At 43.4% G+C, this 16,785-nt stretch overlaps 1 protein-coding gene across 3 annotated transcripts in view; it reads right to left on the bottom strand.

The window, feature by feature from the left end:
* Window positions 1-647: 647 nt before the first annotated feature.
* LOC148032981 (zinc finger (Ran-binding) family protein) overlaps window positions 648-16,785 on the bottom strand; it is a 40,576-nt gene continuing 24,438 nt past the window's right edge. Inside the window, exons 6-9 of one of the 3 annotated variants that reach the window (XR_015691700.1) lie at window positions 2,538-2,618; window positions 2,244-2,327; window positions 2,029-2,112; window positions 648-1,733 (exon numbers count right to left, since the gene is read on the bottom strand). Coding sequence is in view for 1 of the 3 variants with exons in the window: in XM_087683682.1 (XP_087539808.1) it covers window positions 2,279-2,327; window positions 2,538-2,618 (130 nt within the window). In the remaining 2 variants the exon portion in view is untranslated. Of the gene's footprint in view, window positions 1,734-1,770; window positions 2,113-2,243; window positions 2,328-2,537; window positions 2,619-16,785 lie in introns of those variants that run through there. The other 2 variants (XR_015691699.1, XM_087683682.1) reach the window with 2 other exon arrangements.

Here is a 16,785-nt window from a genome sequence, read left to right as displayed (position 1 = left end):
CTTGCTGCCCTTTGAAATGTAGTGGAATTGAAAGCCCTTAATACTTTAAAAAGGCTTGCAGTTTGTTTTCACTCTACTAGCTGTTGTACCTGAGATGTGGTTCATACGGAAGCCAAACATGCCTCACGATGCTCTAAACGTAGTTGGGTATTCCTCACTTAGTACAATATTGCCTACATTACAAAGTTCATGATAGATCGACATCTCCCTTGGTAGAGTAGCATATCACATTTGCTTTGACTAAACAGTGCACTTTCCAAGACAACTCCCTGCTTTACCAAACAATTTTGAATGTTTGGCATTTGTCCTAATGACTTGCTCTAAAGACAATTCTAACCTGGGTAGGGACAAACCATGTCTTCCATACCAGATCTCTTGGCCTTTTACCTTTTTCATGTCCTTGTCACTCTCATTGATATGGAGCAACAATCCTCTGATGTATATATATTTCCATAGATGTGGAGTGACAATCCTCTGATGCGCATATATTTTAAATTTAAATTGCTATTACAAGGTACCTGGACTACTTCATAAGTTACATACACCTATGTGTATACATGTATATGCCTCCATCCATACACATGTATAGCGCTCATGTGCATGTGTGCATACACATGAAAGTGCTTCATTGACATATGTTAATGTACTTCTTGTCTTTATTGCAATCTCTACTAACAAGGTAAAAGTCAATCAAAATAAATTGTAATGTCCATTTCCCATTTTCATCTCTTACTGCAGACACCATATCATGGTTCACTTTGTGAACAGGCATAGCTTATGCAAAAGTTTATGGCAAGTTACATCCATAGTCCAAATGGGAGGCCTTTTACAGGACATCTATTAGAAAATCCCCATATTTGTAGAAGTGCAGATTGGCATTCAAAAACGCTAGTAGCACATCTCACCTTGTTTTATAGAGGAACAGCTCCATGGATGCTTTAAATGATGTCACACAGGCACATGCCCACTTCTCGTAGATAGCGTAAGGGGAAAGCACACTCAAGTGGCTTTTACTGATGTGCCTGTGAGTCATCGTCTGATCCAAATCCATGTGCTTCAGTATTGAAAAGGGGCATACTTATTAGAACTGGTACACTTCAAGCCTCATGGCTTCCTGATGTTGGTACTCCTTCCAATCTTATTCCAAATAAAGTTGTGTTACAATTGAACACATTGGCAATATGTTGAAGCAGCAGAATCGAAAGCAGAAATTTGGATGTCCTGTCTTGTATACAGCTGCACGAAATGCAATGCTGTTTTACCAGCAAGAACGCTGGTTGAATCTTAGTACATACCACCTTTGTTTATTACACAACTTTTTGATTGATGCATTTCCACTAGTCCGACAGAAACGACTTACGAATCCACCTAGTAAAAATGTTTTCCCAAGCCAAAATTAAATGTGGAATATACTCCACTCACATATCACCTGAGTCACAAACATTTGTCTAACCATTGCAAAGATATGTAGAGACTTTATCCAAGGCAATACTTGATTCCAAGCACTATGCTCAGCGAAGGAACTTATCACACAGTTAACTCATCACTCGGTCAAGCATTTCCACGACAAAAGCTCTGGTCAGCTACCTAGAAACATTACCCCAGGCATTCCTCTGTTTGCCGGTTGGGCACTGCTCAGTCGAAGGATTATTGTACACATGCAAAAGAAACAGAAATACTGCCTTGCCAATTGAAGATTTAAGCATCATTCATAATACCGCATATCATTTGACCTGCAGATAAGAAAAGAATCACAAACTGCCACAGGCATTGCCATAATAACCTCAGGATGAAATTAGTGTATGTATTGGTATATCTGCATAAAAAGAAAAGTTTGATCTGACAGATGTACAAAACTGATCCACAAAAGGGAGAATTCAAGCATCTGTGCTAGATTTTAGCATTTGCATGCAAAGATTGTAAAGATAGTCACCTTGTGTAGGACTCAACACAAAAGATTTGGACACAACTGGCAGGACCCAACAGACTGACAAGTTGCCATTGATTTTAAACAAGTAGAAATTGAACCTTCAGTAACAAGTCTTCTATAGTTGGTCATTGTGTCAGGCTATAGGTAAAACCTGAGCCATCTTCTCCTTTGACCCACCACACCTGCATCATCCAGCCAGACACATGAAATGCATCAAACAGATGCTGCAGTGCAATCAGATCAAAACAAGGACTAAACAGCAAACCCGTGACACTGATAAGTTGTGTTCATTTTGGATAAGTAGAAATTGAACCTTCAGTCGTGAGTCTTCGGTAGGTGGTCATTGTATCACGCTACAGGTAAAACCTGAGCCATCCTCTCCTTTGACCCACCACACCTGCATCATCCGGCAAGACATATCAACGCATTACACAGTACTGCAGTCAAATCAAGGAACGCACAGCACCTCTACCAAACATCTGGAGATAAAAGCCATGATCATGATCACACAAGGTAAGTCTTTTCTTGATTGGAAATTAGGACAAACTGCATTTCACCACCCCCCACCCCCCAAAAAAAGAGAAAGAATTAACATCCTAGAAGTTACCTATTGCACGTGGCCCGGGATGCATAATTATGGTTGTTGCAACCAGTGCACATCCAGTCTCCAGAGCGCCAGTGTTTTGCACTGAAACCAACATACCAGATCCTAGTAAGGATATGCAGCATTGCATAGAACTTATACATTAAAACTTCAAGTCAGTTTAGGGCACACATCCTTTGATGAGACTCTTGCACCCTTTTGTTACCACCAATGAAGGTGACATGTAAAACCAATATGCATACTGCCATGATGTGTGCAGAGTGTGTGTGTGCGTGCGCACACATGCATGTGTGTATGTGTGTGCATGCGTGCGCAAGCGTGCATGTGCGCGCATTTAACCAAGGACTATCTTTTATAAATCAAAAACCTCCAGTGTTGGTATGACGGTTCAATAAAACAAAAACCTCCAGTGTTGGTAGTGGTAGTAAACTTTCAGAAGGCTTGGCACAGACTGACCTGGCATAACAGCATCTCTAGGGAAGTGATATGTCAGCCAAGGTGACTGATGCTATCGCTTGGTTTCTGCCATTCATGGGACACATATTCCTACCCCAAAAAAACCTAACATTTGGAACTGATGCAGAATCTCTTGAGATTAGAGGCGGATGAGGAAATGATAGATTATACATAGGGAAACACATACATGTACAACAACAACTAACAATCACAAAAAATCAGAAACTTGGACAATGAATGAATAATGATGAATGAAATACAGGGGAGCTGAAGGAGTGGACACTATGCAACAGCCACTCTCTTGTGGGAGCGAGATGAGGGGGAGTGCAAGAGAGCAGCAATCAACCAATGTCAACTATGTGAGCAGGAGGTACAAGTATGCTGGCTGAAACACAGCCCAATCTGACATAGATGATGGCAAAGAGATGATGTCAGCTGTCCTCCTAGCTGCTGTAAACGCAGCCTGCACATCTGAAAACATAGGCAGCAGCAGTTCCAAATGGTGATGACGTGGTTGGGCAACGAGCGACAGGCTGTCAGGGCTGGTGACAGCTCCTCTAGGGCAAGGCAGCAGCTCCAGCAGGGGTGGCAGTCGACTGGGTAGGGCAGAGCCACCAGCTGGCTGGATGGCTGTCCTCCAAGGAAGGGGAGCAGCCAATTATGGGGCAGCTGATGAGTAAAGTAATAAGCTACCACTGAATTTGAGGGAACTGGACAATCAGAGTGAGAGTCAGTGAATAAATAGGAATGACAACATGTCCTTTTTTGAAGATTTTTGGGCATTTACCCTACCACCAACTAACATGTCTTTTCTTTAAAGAATTCTTTTTGGGGCTGTTTTCTTAGAGTTAAATCAGGCCGAAATGCATAATAATTTTGCCTAGCACTTTGCATCAACCTTCTCCAGCAGCAATGCTCCACAAGCAGAACGTGTCAGCAAAACGGATTAGTCGATGGACCACAAGAGAAGAACAAATTGCTAAGAAAAAAGCTATCAAAAAGGCTGCAAATGTTACTTCAAATGAATAAATATACACAAATCAACAGCCAATGTCATTTGTTGAAATCTTGCAAACGCGCAAGCAACAGAAAACATAAGGGATAGAAGGTGAGGGCAGTTGCAGACACCCCAAAAAAGGAAAGGCGACCCGGGCAGCCTCTTAACAAAGTAAATTGGATTGGTTATGTATCCACTTCCTAAATCTCCACATCTCAGGAGTGTGGGGGCTGAGCATACAAATGAGGCATGCATTACAAGGGCGTTGCTGAAAAGATAATAATGAGGTTGAGGATGTAATGAAGAAGGCATTTAGCCTGAACACATGCAGGAAATGTATAGGGGGGGAATTATATGCTACATATGCAAACAGATGTAATATAGTTACAGAAGCATAGCCCACAAATACTGGCTGGAAAAGGTGATGTTTGCTCATGCCTTTTGGGCCAACTTGAAAGAGAAACCTGCCAGCTGTTTAAAAGCAAGACATGGCTAAGATTTTCCAAAGGAGGTTGTGTGCAAGAGTTAATAAAAGGTACAAGACCTCTTTGATGCTTGCAGTCTATAAGCTGCTTTCAAGCATGATAGAACTGAGTATGAAAATTATAACGGATTTATTAAATGCAAGCCTGCATCCACAGCATGGCTTTAGCCCCTGCTGATAAATAATGGATAATATTGCAAATGACCGGTACATCATAGTGAATCCTTTTGACATGACGGAGCGGGAGTTTATATCTCAAGATACATTAAAACTCAACTTTGAAGAGAGAAAATTCGATCAGGATCAAAGGTCTTAGTGTACTACTACTAATAAATTATCAAAGACTCAAAGTTGTTAGACCAATTAGGCAAGTGAGTGCATTGTCACACGCAATTGCTGCTCATCCCCTTATTTTGTACACATGTTAGCAAATTAGCCAGCTCATGAGTAAATCTGGGCATGTGCACTTGTTATGTTCCTAGACATCCGGATGGGCATTAGTAGCATTGGTCACAATGGTCACGAAGTGACTTCGTGCGAATCCACTGAGGGCACTTCAAGTTTAGGGCACCTGAGTCCTATTTATAGGACTCAAGGCTCTATTGCACATTCATTGTGTGATCACCACTCTTGGACTCTTGGCCTGTTGGCAATGCATCTGTACACTGGGATGGTGTAGGCTGGTGGTATGGGACACCAACCCTTGGGATGCGGTCATGATCCGAAGTGCTACTAGCTCCCAGGCTTAAGGTGAGCCTATTTGGCTCCACGTTGAATCCTAGGGGAATGTATTATTGGTATCAGAGCATCAACCTGCAATTCCATGTGAGATTCGATGACGTGCATAAAACCGCTTTTGCTACATGGAACCATGACCATTCACACCTGACAAGTACGTGTTCATTTCGTTAGGGGTGGTATGGGACACTACTGGTGGGAGGGGCATGCACATGGGACACGTGTTGCGGGTGGTAGGTACAAAAGCAAGGTAAGTTTTTCATTTCATACCCATGCTCGAGTTTTGTGTTGAGGCGATGCTTGTGCATAAGATTTTTTGGTATTTTTTGATTGCGAGAGTCCAAGGATCTACCACTCCAGGGCTACGGCAAGCCTCATCAAGAGGCCCAAATCTTGTAACCTAGATAGGCATCAAATTGTTCATTAAAAGTACTTGCTGTTAATTTAATATGTCATGTTAATGTTATTCTTAATTTTAATGGTAATACCACATTAAATGTTATAGTTATGTTAGCATTGATTTTAATTTTAACATTAAGATTAATGTTATGTTAATATTGTAGTGAACGTTGGGCATCGAGGAGAGAGAAGATGACTATTGATAATTGTGGAGAGACAAAATGAGAGCGACTGGATAATAGTAATGGAGAGAGAGAACCTTGTGTTGTGCACATCCACCCCAGGTCATCAAATGACAACTGCAAACTTCTGGGTGGCGACCTAAGAGTTGGTGGCCTAGGCAAGGCAGTTTGGCCATGACAGCTAGAAGAGGCGATGACTTGGCACTCCCATGTGCGGTGAAGGCTGACACTGAACGTGTACAACCCATGTGGCCCACCGAAAGGTGATCGTGGGGCTGCATGGCTGCACGGGCCCAATAACTAAGTAAATAGTTAAATAAAAATCTATCCTTCTTTGCACACGTGGACTAAATCTTGTCCAATTTTGATTTCTCTAGTTTCACTCAATAAGCATCTTCATATTCTTCTTAAAATGTTCCAGTTAGAACTTTAACTATTCAAAGAAGCAAACCCCCTACTTTTTTCTCCACCCAAAATAACCAAAAAAGAAAAATCCAATTCTCCATTAAATGCAAGCTATTTTTGCTTCTTCTGCTCTTCTCTCTCACACTCCTTGAGCTCTAAATTATCACTTCTCTCTATCTATTGCAAAATCTCTCCTCCTATCAATACCATATCTTCTCACGGAGTATCTCCCTTTGATGCGACCAATTCTACTGAACTTCAGCACATGGAGGATGCTCGTCCGTGAAGAGTTGAGCACAAGCAAAGAGAGTACACACGTCAATTAAGGTGTAGCAGGAGTTTAGTGAACAGTGAGTGAGTGTGAGAGTGGGGAGTCGCACATTTGATTTTATAGACCTATTTGTTAGGAATGACTTTCCTATCCTTGGGTAATGAAACCAAATCCCAAGTATCATTCTGATACAATGACTTCATTTCTTCCTACATAGCTAGCTTCCACTTTTTTTTTAATTCACATGATAAAGGCTCTTTATACGTAAGAGGCTCACCTTCGTCTGTGAGAAAAATGCAGTCCAAAGAGGGATCAAACCTTTGTATAGGTCTTCTGACACGTGTAGACCTTCTTACCCAATGATCTATGTTATCAGGTAATGGATCCGCATCCAAAGGAATGTCAATGACCTCATTATTTGGCTGCTGAACTGCATGTTCAGGTTGTTGTAATACAATTTCAGGCTGCTATAATTCATTTTCAGCGTACTGATTTTGTTGCCTTAGTTGATTTTCAGCATCCCCTTACTGCCCATTTTCATCTGGCTCAATGATGATATGCTGATTATCACAATCAGCATCAAATGGAGCTGAATTTTCAGTGGCTGATGGCTGTTCAAGAGGCTGATCATGCTGAAACTTCACTTTCTTTTTTGTCTGAGTCATTAGATGTGACATTTTTCAGCAGCTTTGACTCATTAAATACCACATCCCAACCGCATAGCATCTTTTTTATGCTTGGAACCCAATTTCTATAGCCAATTTCACCCTCATCTCCATAACCCATGAAGATACCTCCGTGAGATTTCATGTCAAGTTTGATCCCACTATCAACAGATACATGTACATAGCATTCGCAACCAAAGACTAAGTGGTCATATGAAGCAAGTTTGCCAGACTAAATCTCTTCAAGAATGCCACATTAAGTGCACAATGTGAAAATCGGTTGCAAATATGCACCATGGTTTTAAGTGCCTCTCCCCAAAACGATTGTGGAAGATTAGTTGTGGATAGCATGCACTGTATCTTCTCACATGTGTGATTCATTCGCTCAGCCACACCATTAGATGATGGATTATACGGAGCCGTAAGCTCCCTTTTGATCCCATCAGTATCACAAAATTTATTGAATTCTTTAGATACATACTCTCCCTTGTTATCTGTTCTTAAGCATTTTAATTTTAAAACCTTTTGATCCATAGCTTTCTAGAATGGTCATCAATAAAAGACACAAAATAACGAAAACCACTATGAGTTTTTATTGATGGTACATACAGCATGATACATACATCAAAATGGACTAAATCCAAGATACATGCCTTCCTAGAGGCTCCATGAGAATATGGACTCTTTACATGTTTACCCAAAACACAGTCATCACAAAAGTCAAGTTTTGAGTTTTTCACATCAACTTTTCCTAGTGACAAAAGTTATTGCAAACCCTTTTGGCTCATGTGTCCAAGACACTTGTGTCATAACTCCATGTGTGATTGCACTTCAACAACTGCAACAAACTTTCCAGGAAGTGCCTTGCAGTAAAGATAATATAGAGTCTCCTTTTTACCACCCCTAGTAACTAGCATAGACCCTTTCTGTATCTTCCACATTCCACCACCAAAAGTAGTGAAGTAACCTTTGTTGTCTAGCTGCCTAACTGAAAGCAAGGTCTTCTTGATGCCAAGTACATACCTAACATCATGAAGGATCAATTCCTAACCGTTTTCAAGAGCCAAGTGTATGGTGCCCATTCCTTCAATATCAGAAGCATTGTTGCCTAGGTAGACTTTTCCAAGATTACCTTCTACATAAGAAAAAAAACACTCCAAAGATGGAGTTACATAAAATGAAGCACCGCTATCAACAATCCACGATTATGACAAACCATCATGAGCCGACAACAAAGCATCTATCACATCCGTTTTAGTGATATACATGTCCTCCATTGTCATAGCATATGGATCTGAAAATGCAACTAGCAAATCAACATCTTTATTCTCTTCTATCTCCTCGATAACAACACTAGATACCACATTTGCTTTTTCTGTCTCTTTAGGGGTAGAGCTGCCATCCTTTTCATTCTTTTTTCCTTTTGCACATTAACATGCTTCCTGCGTTCTTGTTCCCTTTTGAAGTACCTACAATCAGGCTTGTTATGCCCATTGCAACCACATTAATAACAAGTTACATCTTGCTATTTTTCCTTGCTTTTGCTGCAATATTTGTTCTTATTTGCAGCATTTGATCTTTTTTCAAATCTTCCCCTTACATTGTAGTCCTATCCACTGTTTTTCCCACTTGCCTTGCATCTAATCTCTTCATTGAGAATAGAACCACGCACACCATCAAATGTCAAGTTGGGGCTATTGCTCAATGACACAACCAATGCTTCCCATGAATCGGGCAAAGTCATGAGCAAGAAGATAGCCCTCAATTTAAGATCAAAAGCTAGCAAGGCTGCATCCTGTAACTGACTCAAAATACCAGTGAAAGGATTCAAATGCTCTGAGGCAGACTTAGACTCACCAAGCTTCAAGTTGACCAACTTTCGCATGAGATATACCTGATTGAGAAGAGTTGTATTCTCATAAGTAGCCTCAAGTTTCTCCCAAACTACATAGGCAGTAGTATCAAGTCCCTTTATGTCAACCAAGATATCATCTGTGACTACCATTTTAATGTAAGTAATGGCCTTTTTATTCATTTTAGCCCAATCATCATCTGGCAAAGCAACAGGCATATGTTCTACCAAAGCATCATCACAATCCTTTAGAAAGAGTATACCATGCATACGATCTTTCCAAAGATCAAAGCAATTGCCATCAAAATTACGAATCTCAAAGAAATTCTTTGTGTCAGATGTAGATGCACTGCTAGCCATCATCACTAATAAAAAACTGCAATAAAGTGATGAATGTTTTCAGCCAATAGCAAGGTTGCTGAATGTAACAGCAACTGCACACACTTGTACTTCCAAGGTATCCAAGAAGCAAATGTTTAGTTGCAATTTTAATCTCAAGTACTGATTACGGCATGTACACGAATCAAATCTGATACATTTGCATTAATGACAACTCCCACTTCAATGATACATCACCATAATGCCCAAATGCAATAACCCAAATGTTATTTCATTGTCAAGCCTCAAATCAACTCAAAATGCATCACCAATGTGGAAAGCCCCAAAATTTTTATAGTAAATCTGCCCCAATTGCATCAATACATCTTCCTGAGCATCAAATCCGGGCAAATGTTGCAGAAATTTTATGAATTCTGCAAAAGCCCCACATTTCAAGGTTCAAGAGTCCACAAATTTCAATGAACTTGGCTCAACTGAGCAAAATTTCACTTACACATGAAAAGCCCCAAAATTTTCAAGGCTTGTGCAGCCAATGTCTGCAATTTATGAGTCAACTGTCACTGTTATGTGTGTCCAGCACCAAATCTGCCTGTCTCCCGCCTGGCCCCGTCACCCATCTGACGCCGCGTGCTGGTCAGCCCCGTCGCTCGTCTGAAGCATGTCGCTGGCCCCGTCGACCTGGTCACGTGCGTCACACGCTGCCCGTCTGCTGCCTGGCCCTGGCCCCGTCGACTTGTCATGCTGGTCTGCTAGTCGTGTGCTAGTCAGAGCCCCATCGCCCGACAGAACGTGGTCGCATGCTGGTCAACCCCGTCGCCCAACAGAACCTGGTCGCGTGCTGACCTGGAGCTTGTGGCTGTCACCTGCAGCCTGCACCTACTGCCTGTACCTGTCACCTACAACTACTGTCTGTAGCAGACATTGCGGCTATCATCTGCTTGCTTGGACCATCGTGCTCTGATACCAGTTTGAAGACTTGAGCAGAAGCAAAGAGAGTACGCACGTCAATCGAGGTGCATCAGGAGTTTAGTGAACAGTGAGTGAGTGTGAGTGAGAGTCAACAAATAGGTGTGTACCAATGAGGTACACACAAAGAATAAAAGAGTGTATTTATACTTAGGGTATGGTACACTTACACCTGCAAGGGTGAGTTCACATGTGTAAAGTAATATACACACGGGAGAGCATAAGGGGCCTTTAAACCCAACAGTCTGAACCCGAACACACGTACATGCAACATCCTGAAGCCCGAAGGAGATGAGTCAAGAATTTAAAGATCTGTTGCATAAAAAGGTCTCCGATCATTTATTTGCTTGCAATTTGCTTTGAGTATCAAGTTAGTATACGCAAGGTTTATGCTTGAGTAATTGTCTTATTGGCTTGCAAATGGCCAAAAACAAAAAAGTCTTCAAAGCGCCCCATAGCAAACAATCCCATTTTACTATGACCCCTAATAAAGAAATAGAATTTAACTTGAATCCAAAAATAATGTGCTACAAAGACCTTAGATTCTATTAGTTTTAAAAATTGAGAAAAGTAACCAACTATTACCTTGAAATCAAGGGACTTATAGACTAATGTGTTCGCCGGATTGTTAGCTCATATGTGAGTCTATGCATGCTTGATGGACTAGGCACATTTGTATGGTTTTTAGGCATTTTATAGTGTTCATTTGATGTGGCTTTTGGCATTTTACAAGAGTGGGCCAGCATTTAATGGTGGCCGACGAGCTTCCATATTTGGCCTATTTTGGGCATGGGGCATATTTATTACGGGGCTCCTCCTCTTCCATGGTCATCATCATTCTTCAAGTGGCCTTCTATTGGAGAGAGGAGCCAGTGCCAGTGCCCACACAACCAGCGACTCACTGTTGTATGAGTCCGTCTTGTGTTTGGTATATGGATTCCATTTCTTGAGCACATCTCTGAGTTCTCTCTTCTTTTGTAGTGTTCTTTTGTTTTCCTTCTTGTTTTTGCTGTTTCTGGCAGTTTTTGATTGGGTTTTCCTCATTTTGCAACAACTGCCCTTCATTTCTAATCAAATTTTTTGTTACATTGCATGTGAACTCTCATTTTGTGATGTCTTTGCTTTTGGTTTGGTTGTATTCTCTCTCTATATACCTTCTATTCTCTATCTTCTCTTCTTATTGGTTTGTGCAAAAGCACATTCGGTACATTGTTAGTGGAGCAATTTTTCAGCCTCAGCATCCTTTTCCTCTTCCCAATGATTTTGATGAGGGCAACCATGAGGAAGCTGCGCTTTCATGGGATTCAAACGATGCACGTGCGTATTCTCCACTGCTTCGGTGTATTTCTAAAGAAGTTCTACTGATGGTTACCTCCTGCACGACATCTCCCAAAGTATGGGAGAAGCTTCAAATATTGTACAAGGCACCTTCCACCATGCGTGGAGTGACCCTTTTGTCAGAGTGAAGCAATGCCGAAGCGTAGGACAAAGATTGAGAGAGAGTGAACACAGAGAGAAGAGAGAGAGAGAGAAAAGGAGACACTGTAAACGCAGAAAATCCGCGGTGTAGTATGCTGTATAAGAGTGCAGAAATACACAAGGGGGCAGAGGAAATATCTGCGTATGTATCCCACTTGATGATCTCAATCTCCGTCAGCCCGAGCACAGTCTATCTCAGCCAACAGATCTCAAGATTAGAATCTGAAATCACTGAATAATCGACCAACAATGTGCTGGAGGATTGCTATATAAAGCAGAAATAAAAGGCATAAAATAAACAGGTCGACTGCATTAAATGCAGCCAACTACAATAAAATAATGCCAAATACTGTCTGACTGCACTGTAGGCTGCCACATGGCACTTGCGCAGTCTGCTGACGTGGCTGGCTGCTGACGTGGCACTGTACTTTGTCTGCTACTGACGTGGCTTTGTAATCTCTCTATTATACCAAACCCTAACTGTGCAGAAGCCCTAACACAACCTGTCTAGGGGATGACTCTAATGCTAACACCCCCTCTCAGATCCTGGACGAGGTATCAAACTGAGGGATCTGGAATGCTGCCGAAGAAGAGCCTGGGGAAGTGCCTTCGTAAACAAAGCTGCAAGATTATCCTCCGTCTTGCAATATTCCACATCAATGGTCCCATCCAAAAGCTTCTCTCGAATGAAGTGATACTGGATCTCAATGTGCTTCATCCAGGCATGGACTACTGGATTCCGTACCAAGGCAATGCAACTCTCATTGTCGCACCGCAAAAGAGTAGGACGAGATTGAGGGCAGCCAAGCTCCTCCAACAATCTCCGAAGCCACACAACCTCACATGTGGTGGAAGAGGCAGCCCGATACTCCGTCTCAGTAGAAGAAAGGGCTACCGTGGGCTGCTTCTTGCTACTCCATGAGATAACACCTGAACCCAAGGTAAAACAATAGTCTATAGTAGACCGCCGGTGGCCCATATCGCCAGCCCAATCCGAGTCACTCCAACCTGCAAGAACAAGATCTGAAACATCTGTACCTGCAGGATAAGAAATCCCTAAGTCAGAGGTCCCCCTCAAATACCGAAAAATCCTCAAGGCAACCTGCCAATGCACCTATTTGGGTTCCGTCATGAACCCTGCCAAAAGACCCACAGAAAAACAAAGATCAACACGAGTGTTGAGAAGCCAAATCAAGGATCCAATCAATTGACGATAGCGTGAAGCATCCATTATGGGAGAATCAGAGTGTGAAGTGGCCTTCCAATTCGGATCCATAGGAGTAGTAATGGGCCGACAAGTCTCCATCTCAAAAGTCACCACGAGCTCCTTAATGTACCTTTGCTGAGAGATGAAAATCCCCCTCTGAGACTGATAAATCTCGTGACCCAAGAGGAAATGAAGAAGCCCCAAATCCGTCATCTCGAATGCCTAATGTAAAGCTGTCTTGGTCTCTCAGACCTTCTGTGCATGATCCCCTATCAAAATCAAATCATCAACATATAATACAAACAACACACGACCAACCTCGGAAGTATGCACATAAAGCTGCGGATCGGCCTTGGAGCGCCGATATTCCAACTCCGACTGAAAAAACGAGTCAATCTTCTCGTTCCATGCACGCAGAGTTTGCTTGAGACCATACAAGGCCTTCTTCAACCTATTAACTTTCCCATTCGAGGATCCAAAGCCAGGAGGCTACTCAACATAGATCTCCTCCGGCAAGTTACCATTAAGAAAGGCCGACTTCACATCCAACTGATAAACAGGCCATCTCCTATAGCCAACCAAGGCAAGAACAACTCGAATAGTCACCATACAAGCAGTGGGGGAAAAAGTATCATGGAAATCAATGCTTGGGCGTTGAGCAAAACCTTTAGTAACAAGACGAGCCTTGTGCTTGTCCAAAGAACCATCGCTAAGGTACTTGGTCTTGAAGACCCACTTAACACCAATCACCTTCTTGTGAGAGGGACGAGGCACAAGGTACCAAGTGTCATTCCTCTCAATAGCCTCCAACTCGGCTTCCATAGCTTTCCGCCAATGGTCAGACTACAAAGCCTCCTTCACTGATGTGGGCTCTCAATCCTGCATAACACTAGTCAGCAAACAATAGTTGGAGCAAACAAGCTCCGAAGAATGTGCCTGGTTCCGCCGTGACCTACGCGGTTCATCCTACGGTTTTCCACTCCTCAGGGACCCCCTCGATCCCTGAATCTCAGAATGTGTTACGGGCCCAACGAGGAGGAGGACAAGAACCTCTCCCCGTCGCTCTCCATCTGTTGAAGACTCAGGAACATCCATGTGCGGAAGCTCCTCGGGGGTTGCCGGTGGAAGAGATGACTCTGAATCAGAAGAAGAATCTCCATCAAGAGGCTCCGACCCCAAAGGAACTGTCTCGGGAGCCCAACTCTCCCCTGGATCTCCAAGGACAGGATGTTCCTCACTCCCCTTTGTGGCCGGAACTTCCACGAACCGCACATCTCGGCTCGTGTAGACATCCCGCTTGACGGGGTCAAACAAACGATAACCTTGGGACTGGGAGCTATAGCTAACAAAAACCTGTCGTCGGAAAGCCGCCTCGAACTTATCACGCTGCGTCTTCGGAATGTGCATATAAGCGCCACACCCAAAGATCCTGAAATAAGAGACATCAAGCTTAGTCCCGAAGTAAGCCTCAAAAGGTGTCATCCTGTCAATGGCCGAAGTGGGAGATTGATTGAGAATGTGAATTGCGGTAGCCATTGCCTCGGCTCACAGAAACTGAAGTGTCTATCGATGCTCCCTCATGGTGCGTGCCATCTCGATCACACTTCGGTTCGTCCGCTCCAAATGCCACTCTCTTGGGGAGTGTTGGTGTTCGCAAACTCCTGGTGAATGCCCCTATCTGCACAAAAACGAGCAAACTCATTAGACATAAATTCACCTCCCTTGTTTGGACGCAAGGTCTTCAGTCGCCAGACAGAACGGTTCTCCTCAAAGAGAAGCCAATCCTTGAAATGAGGGAAAGCCTCCGACTTCAAAGTCAAGAAATAGACCCAAGTCATTCGGCTGTAGTCATCTACGATCAACATGGAGTACAAGCTCCCCTTCAGGGACTCGGTCCTCATCGGGCCACAAAGATCCATAGATACAAGCTCCATAGGTGAAGTAGACCGCCTAGAAGCTTTGTTGGGAATCGCAGCCCGATGCAGTTTCCCACGAATGCAGGAGACACATGGCTGATAGCTCACCACTATGTCCGGCAAGCCTCGAACAAACGACCCTCGCGACGCCTTCCGAAGGTACTCGTAGTTCAAGTGGCCAAACCGAGCATACCATAGCTCGGACTGTGTCTGAGAAGTAAGAAGAAGAGACGTAAGAGCTGAAGAAGACTTCAATTTGTAGACGCCGTTCTCCTCATGCCTTGCAGAGAGAACCTTTTTCAATCCACGATCAAGGACTAGAACAGTATCACTGTCAAACTCCACCAAGAGGCCAAGAGCACAAATCTTATTAACCAAAAGTAAATGATACCCCAATCTTGGCACATGCAACACCTCAGAGGTGTGGGTACCACCATGTCCATCTGGAATAAGCTGCATCTCACCCCGCGCAGCAATAGACATAGAAGAGCTGTCTCCAATGAAAATCTGCCCACGCAAAGGTCGCAATGGGTAACACCAAGGGAGGAAGGAGTCATGTGTCGGGAGGCACCACTATCCACGATCCACTCTCGAGCCTGGGGAGATGTCATCGCAGCATCAGAAGTCTTCGTTGTAGAGTCTTCAATGACTGCTAAGTGTAGAAAAGCAACTAATGAGGGTGCAGCCACCACTCTAGAATCCTTCGTGTCCTTCTTCTTGGTATCCTTCTTGTCTTTGTCGGGGCAATCCTTCTTCCAATGACCGGTCTTTCCAGAAATATGGCAGGTCGATTCCTTCACCTTGTCCTTCTTGGATTTGTTGTCCTCCTTCATCTTCTTTTGGTCCTTCCCCTTCTTCTGAGAGGCTTGACCAACCAATGCCTCCGATTTGGAAGCATTTTGTCCCTTCAATTATTCCTCTTGGTCCGAGACCATAAGAACCAACTCTTCCCATCGAAGAGTTGACTCCGGCCCTGATGCAATAAGAGCAGAATAAAAAGTACCAAATCGTGGCGATAACTGGGACAATAAAGTGATCGCCATGTCTTCAGAGGAAATAGGCTTCCCTGCATTTTGAACCGACATCTAAAGCTGTTGAAGCTTGTTGATGTGTTCCTGAAGCGAAGAAGACTTATTCATGGACAAGGTCCGCATCTGCACCTCCAAAGAAACCCTCTTCATCAGGGTCATCCGGTTATACATCTGGTCGAGCTCCAGCCATATCTCTCGAGCCACCATCAAGTGCTTGATGTGAGCTATCACGGCTGTAGTACAAGACAGAAAAAGAAAAGGACGAATCCTGGCATTCAATTTGTCCCAATGAGATTGGGCCTTGGTCAACTCTACACAAGCATTGAAAGAGAGTTTGGGCTCATCTCTCACTGAGAGCCGATTAATCTCCTCCATCAGAAGCTCCGCCAAATCATAAGATCCAAAATAGCCAACATCATCGCACACCAGATGCGGTAATTGTCACCATCAAGCTTCTGATCTGATGGAAGAGCTAGTAGAACAGGCACCTTCCGATCCATGATCGCCTGGAACTCCAAGTAGGTCTCTGTAGACATGTTCACCTACAATGCCTACACAGACGCAAAAGCAACCCCCTCTGACTATGAAGATGCAACCTGTTAGGGCTCTTTCCTCCACTTTCCGAACCTTCTTTCACCGCCGGAGGCGATAAAAAGGTAAAATCTGCAATGGAAGGCCTCAAACGCAGCCTTCCCCCCCCTTCGAACAGCAATAACTTGCAGAAAATTCACCGATTAGACTCTTTTCCGGCATGCCCATGCTCGCTTCAGCCTTGATCCAATGCACAGCCCTCCCGTTCGCCCTCGAATCCTGGAAACACAGCCTTGTGTCGCGCTGAAATCTCCTCTTCAAATAGGTTCAGCC

This window comes from Lygodium microphyllum, chromosome 8 (assembly GCF_053477565.2).
Source record: "Lygodium microphyllum isolate KBCC chromosome 8, Lygodium_microphyllum_v1.1.10, whole genome shotgun sequence".
NCBI classification, from domain to species: domain Eukaryota; kingdom Viridiplantae; phylum Streptophyta; class Polypodiopsida; order Schizaeales; family Lygodiaceae; genus Lygodium; species Lygodium microphyllum.
Note: the sequence above shows the minus strand (reverse complement) of the source record. Positions and strands in the feature narration are given on the sequence as shown.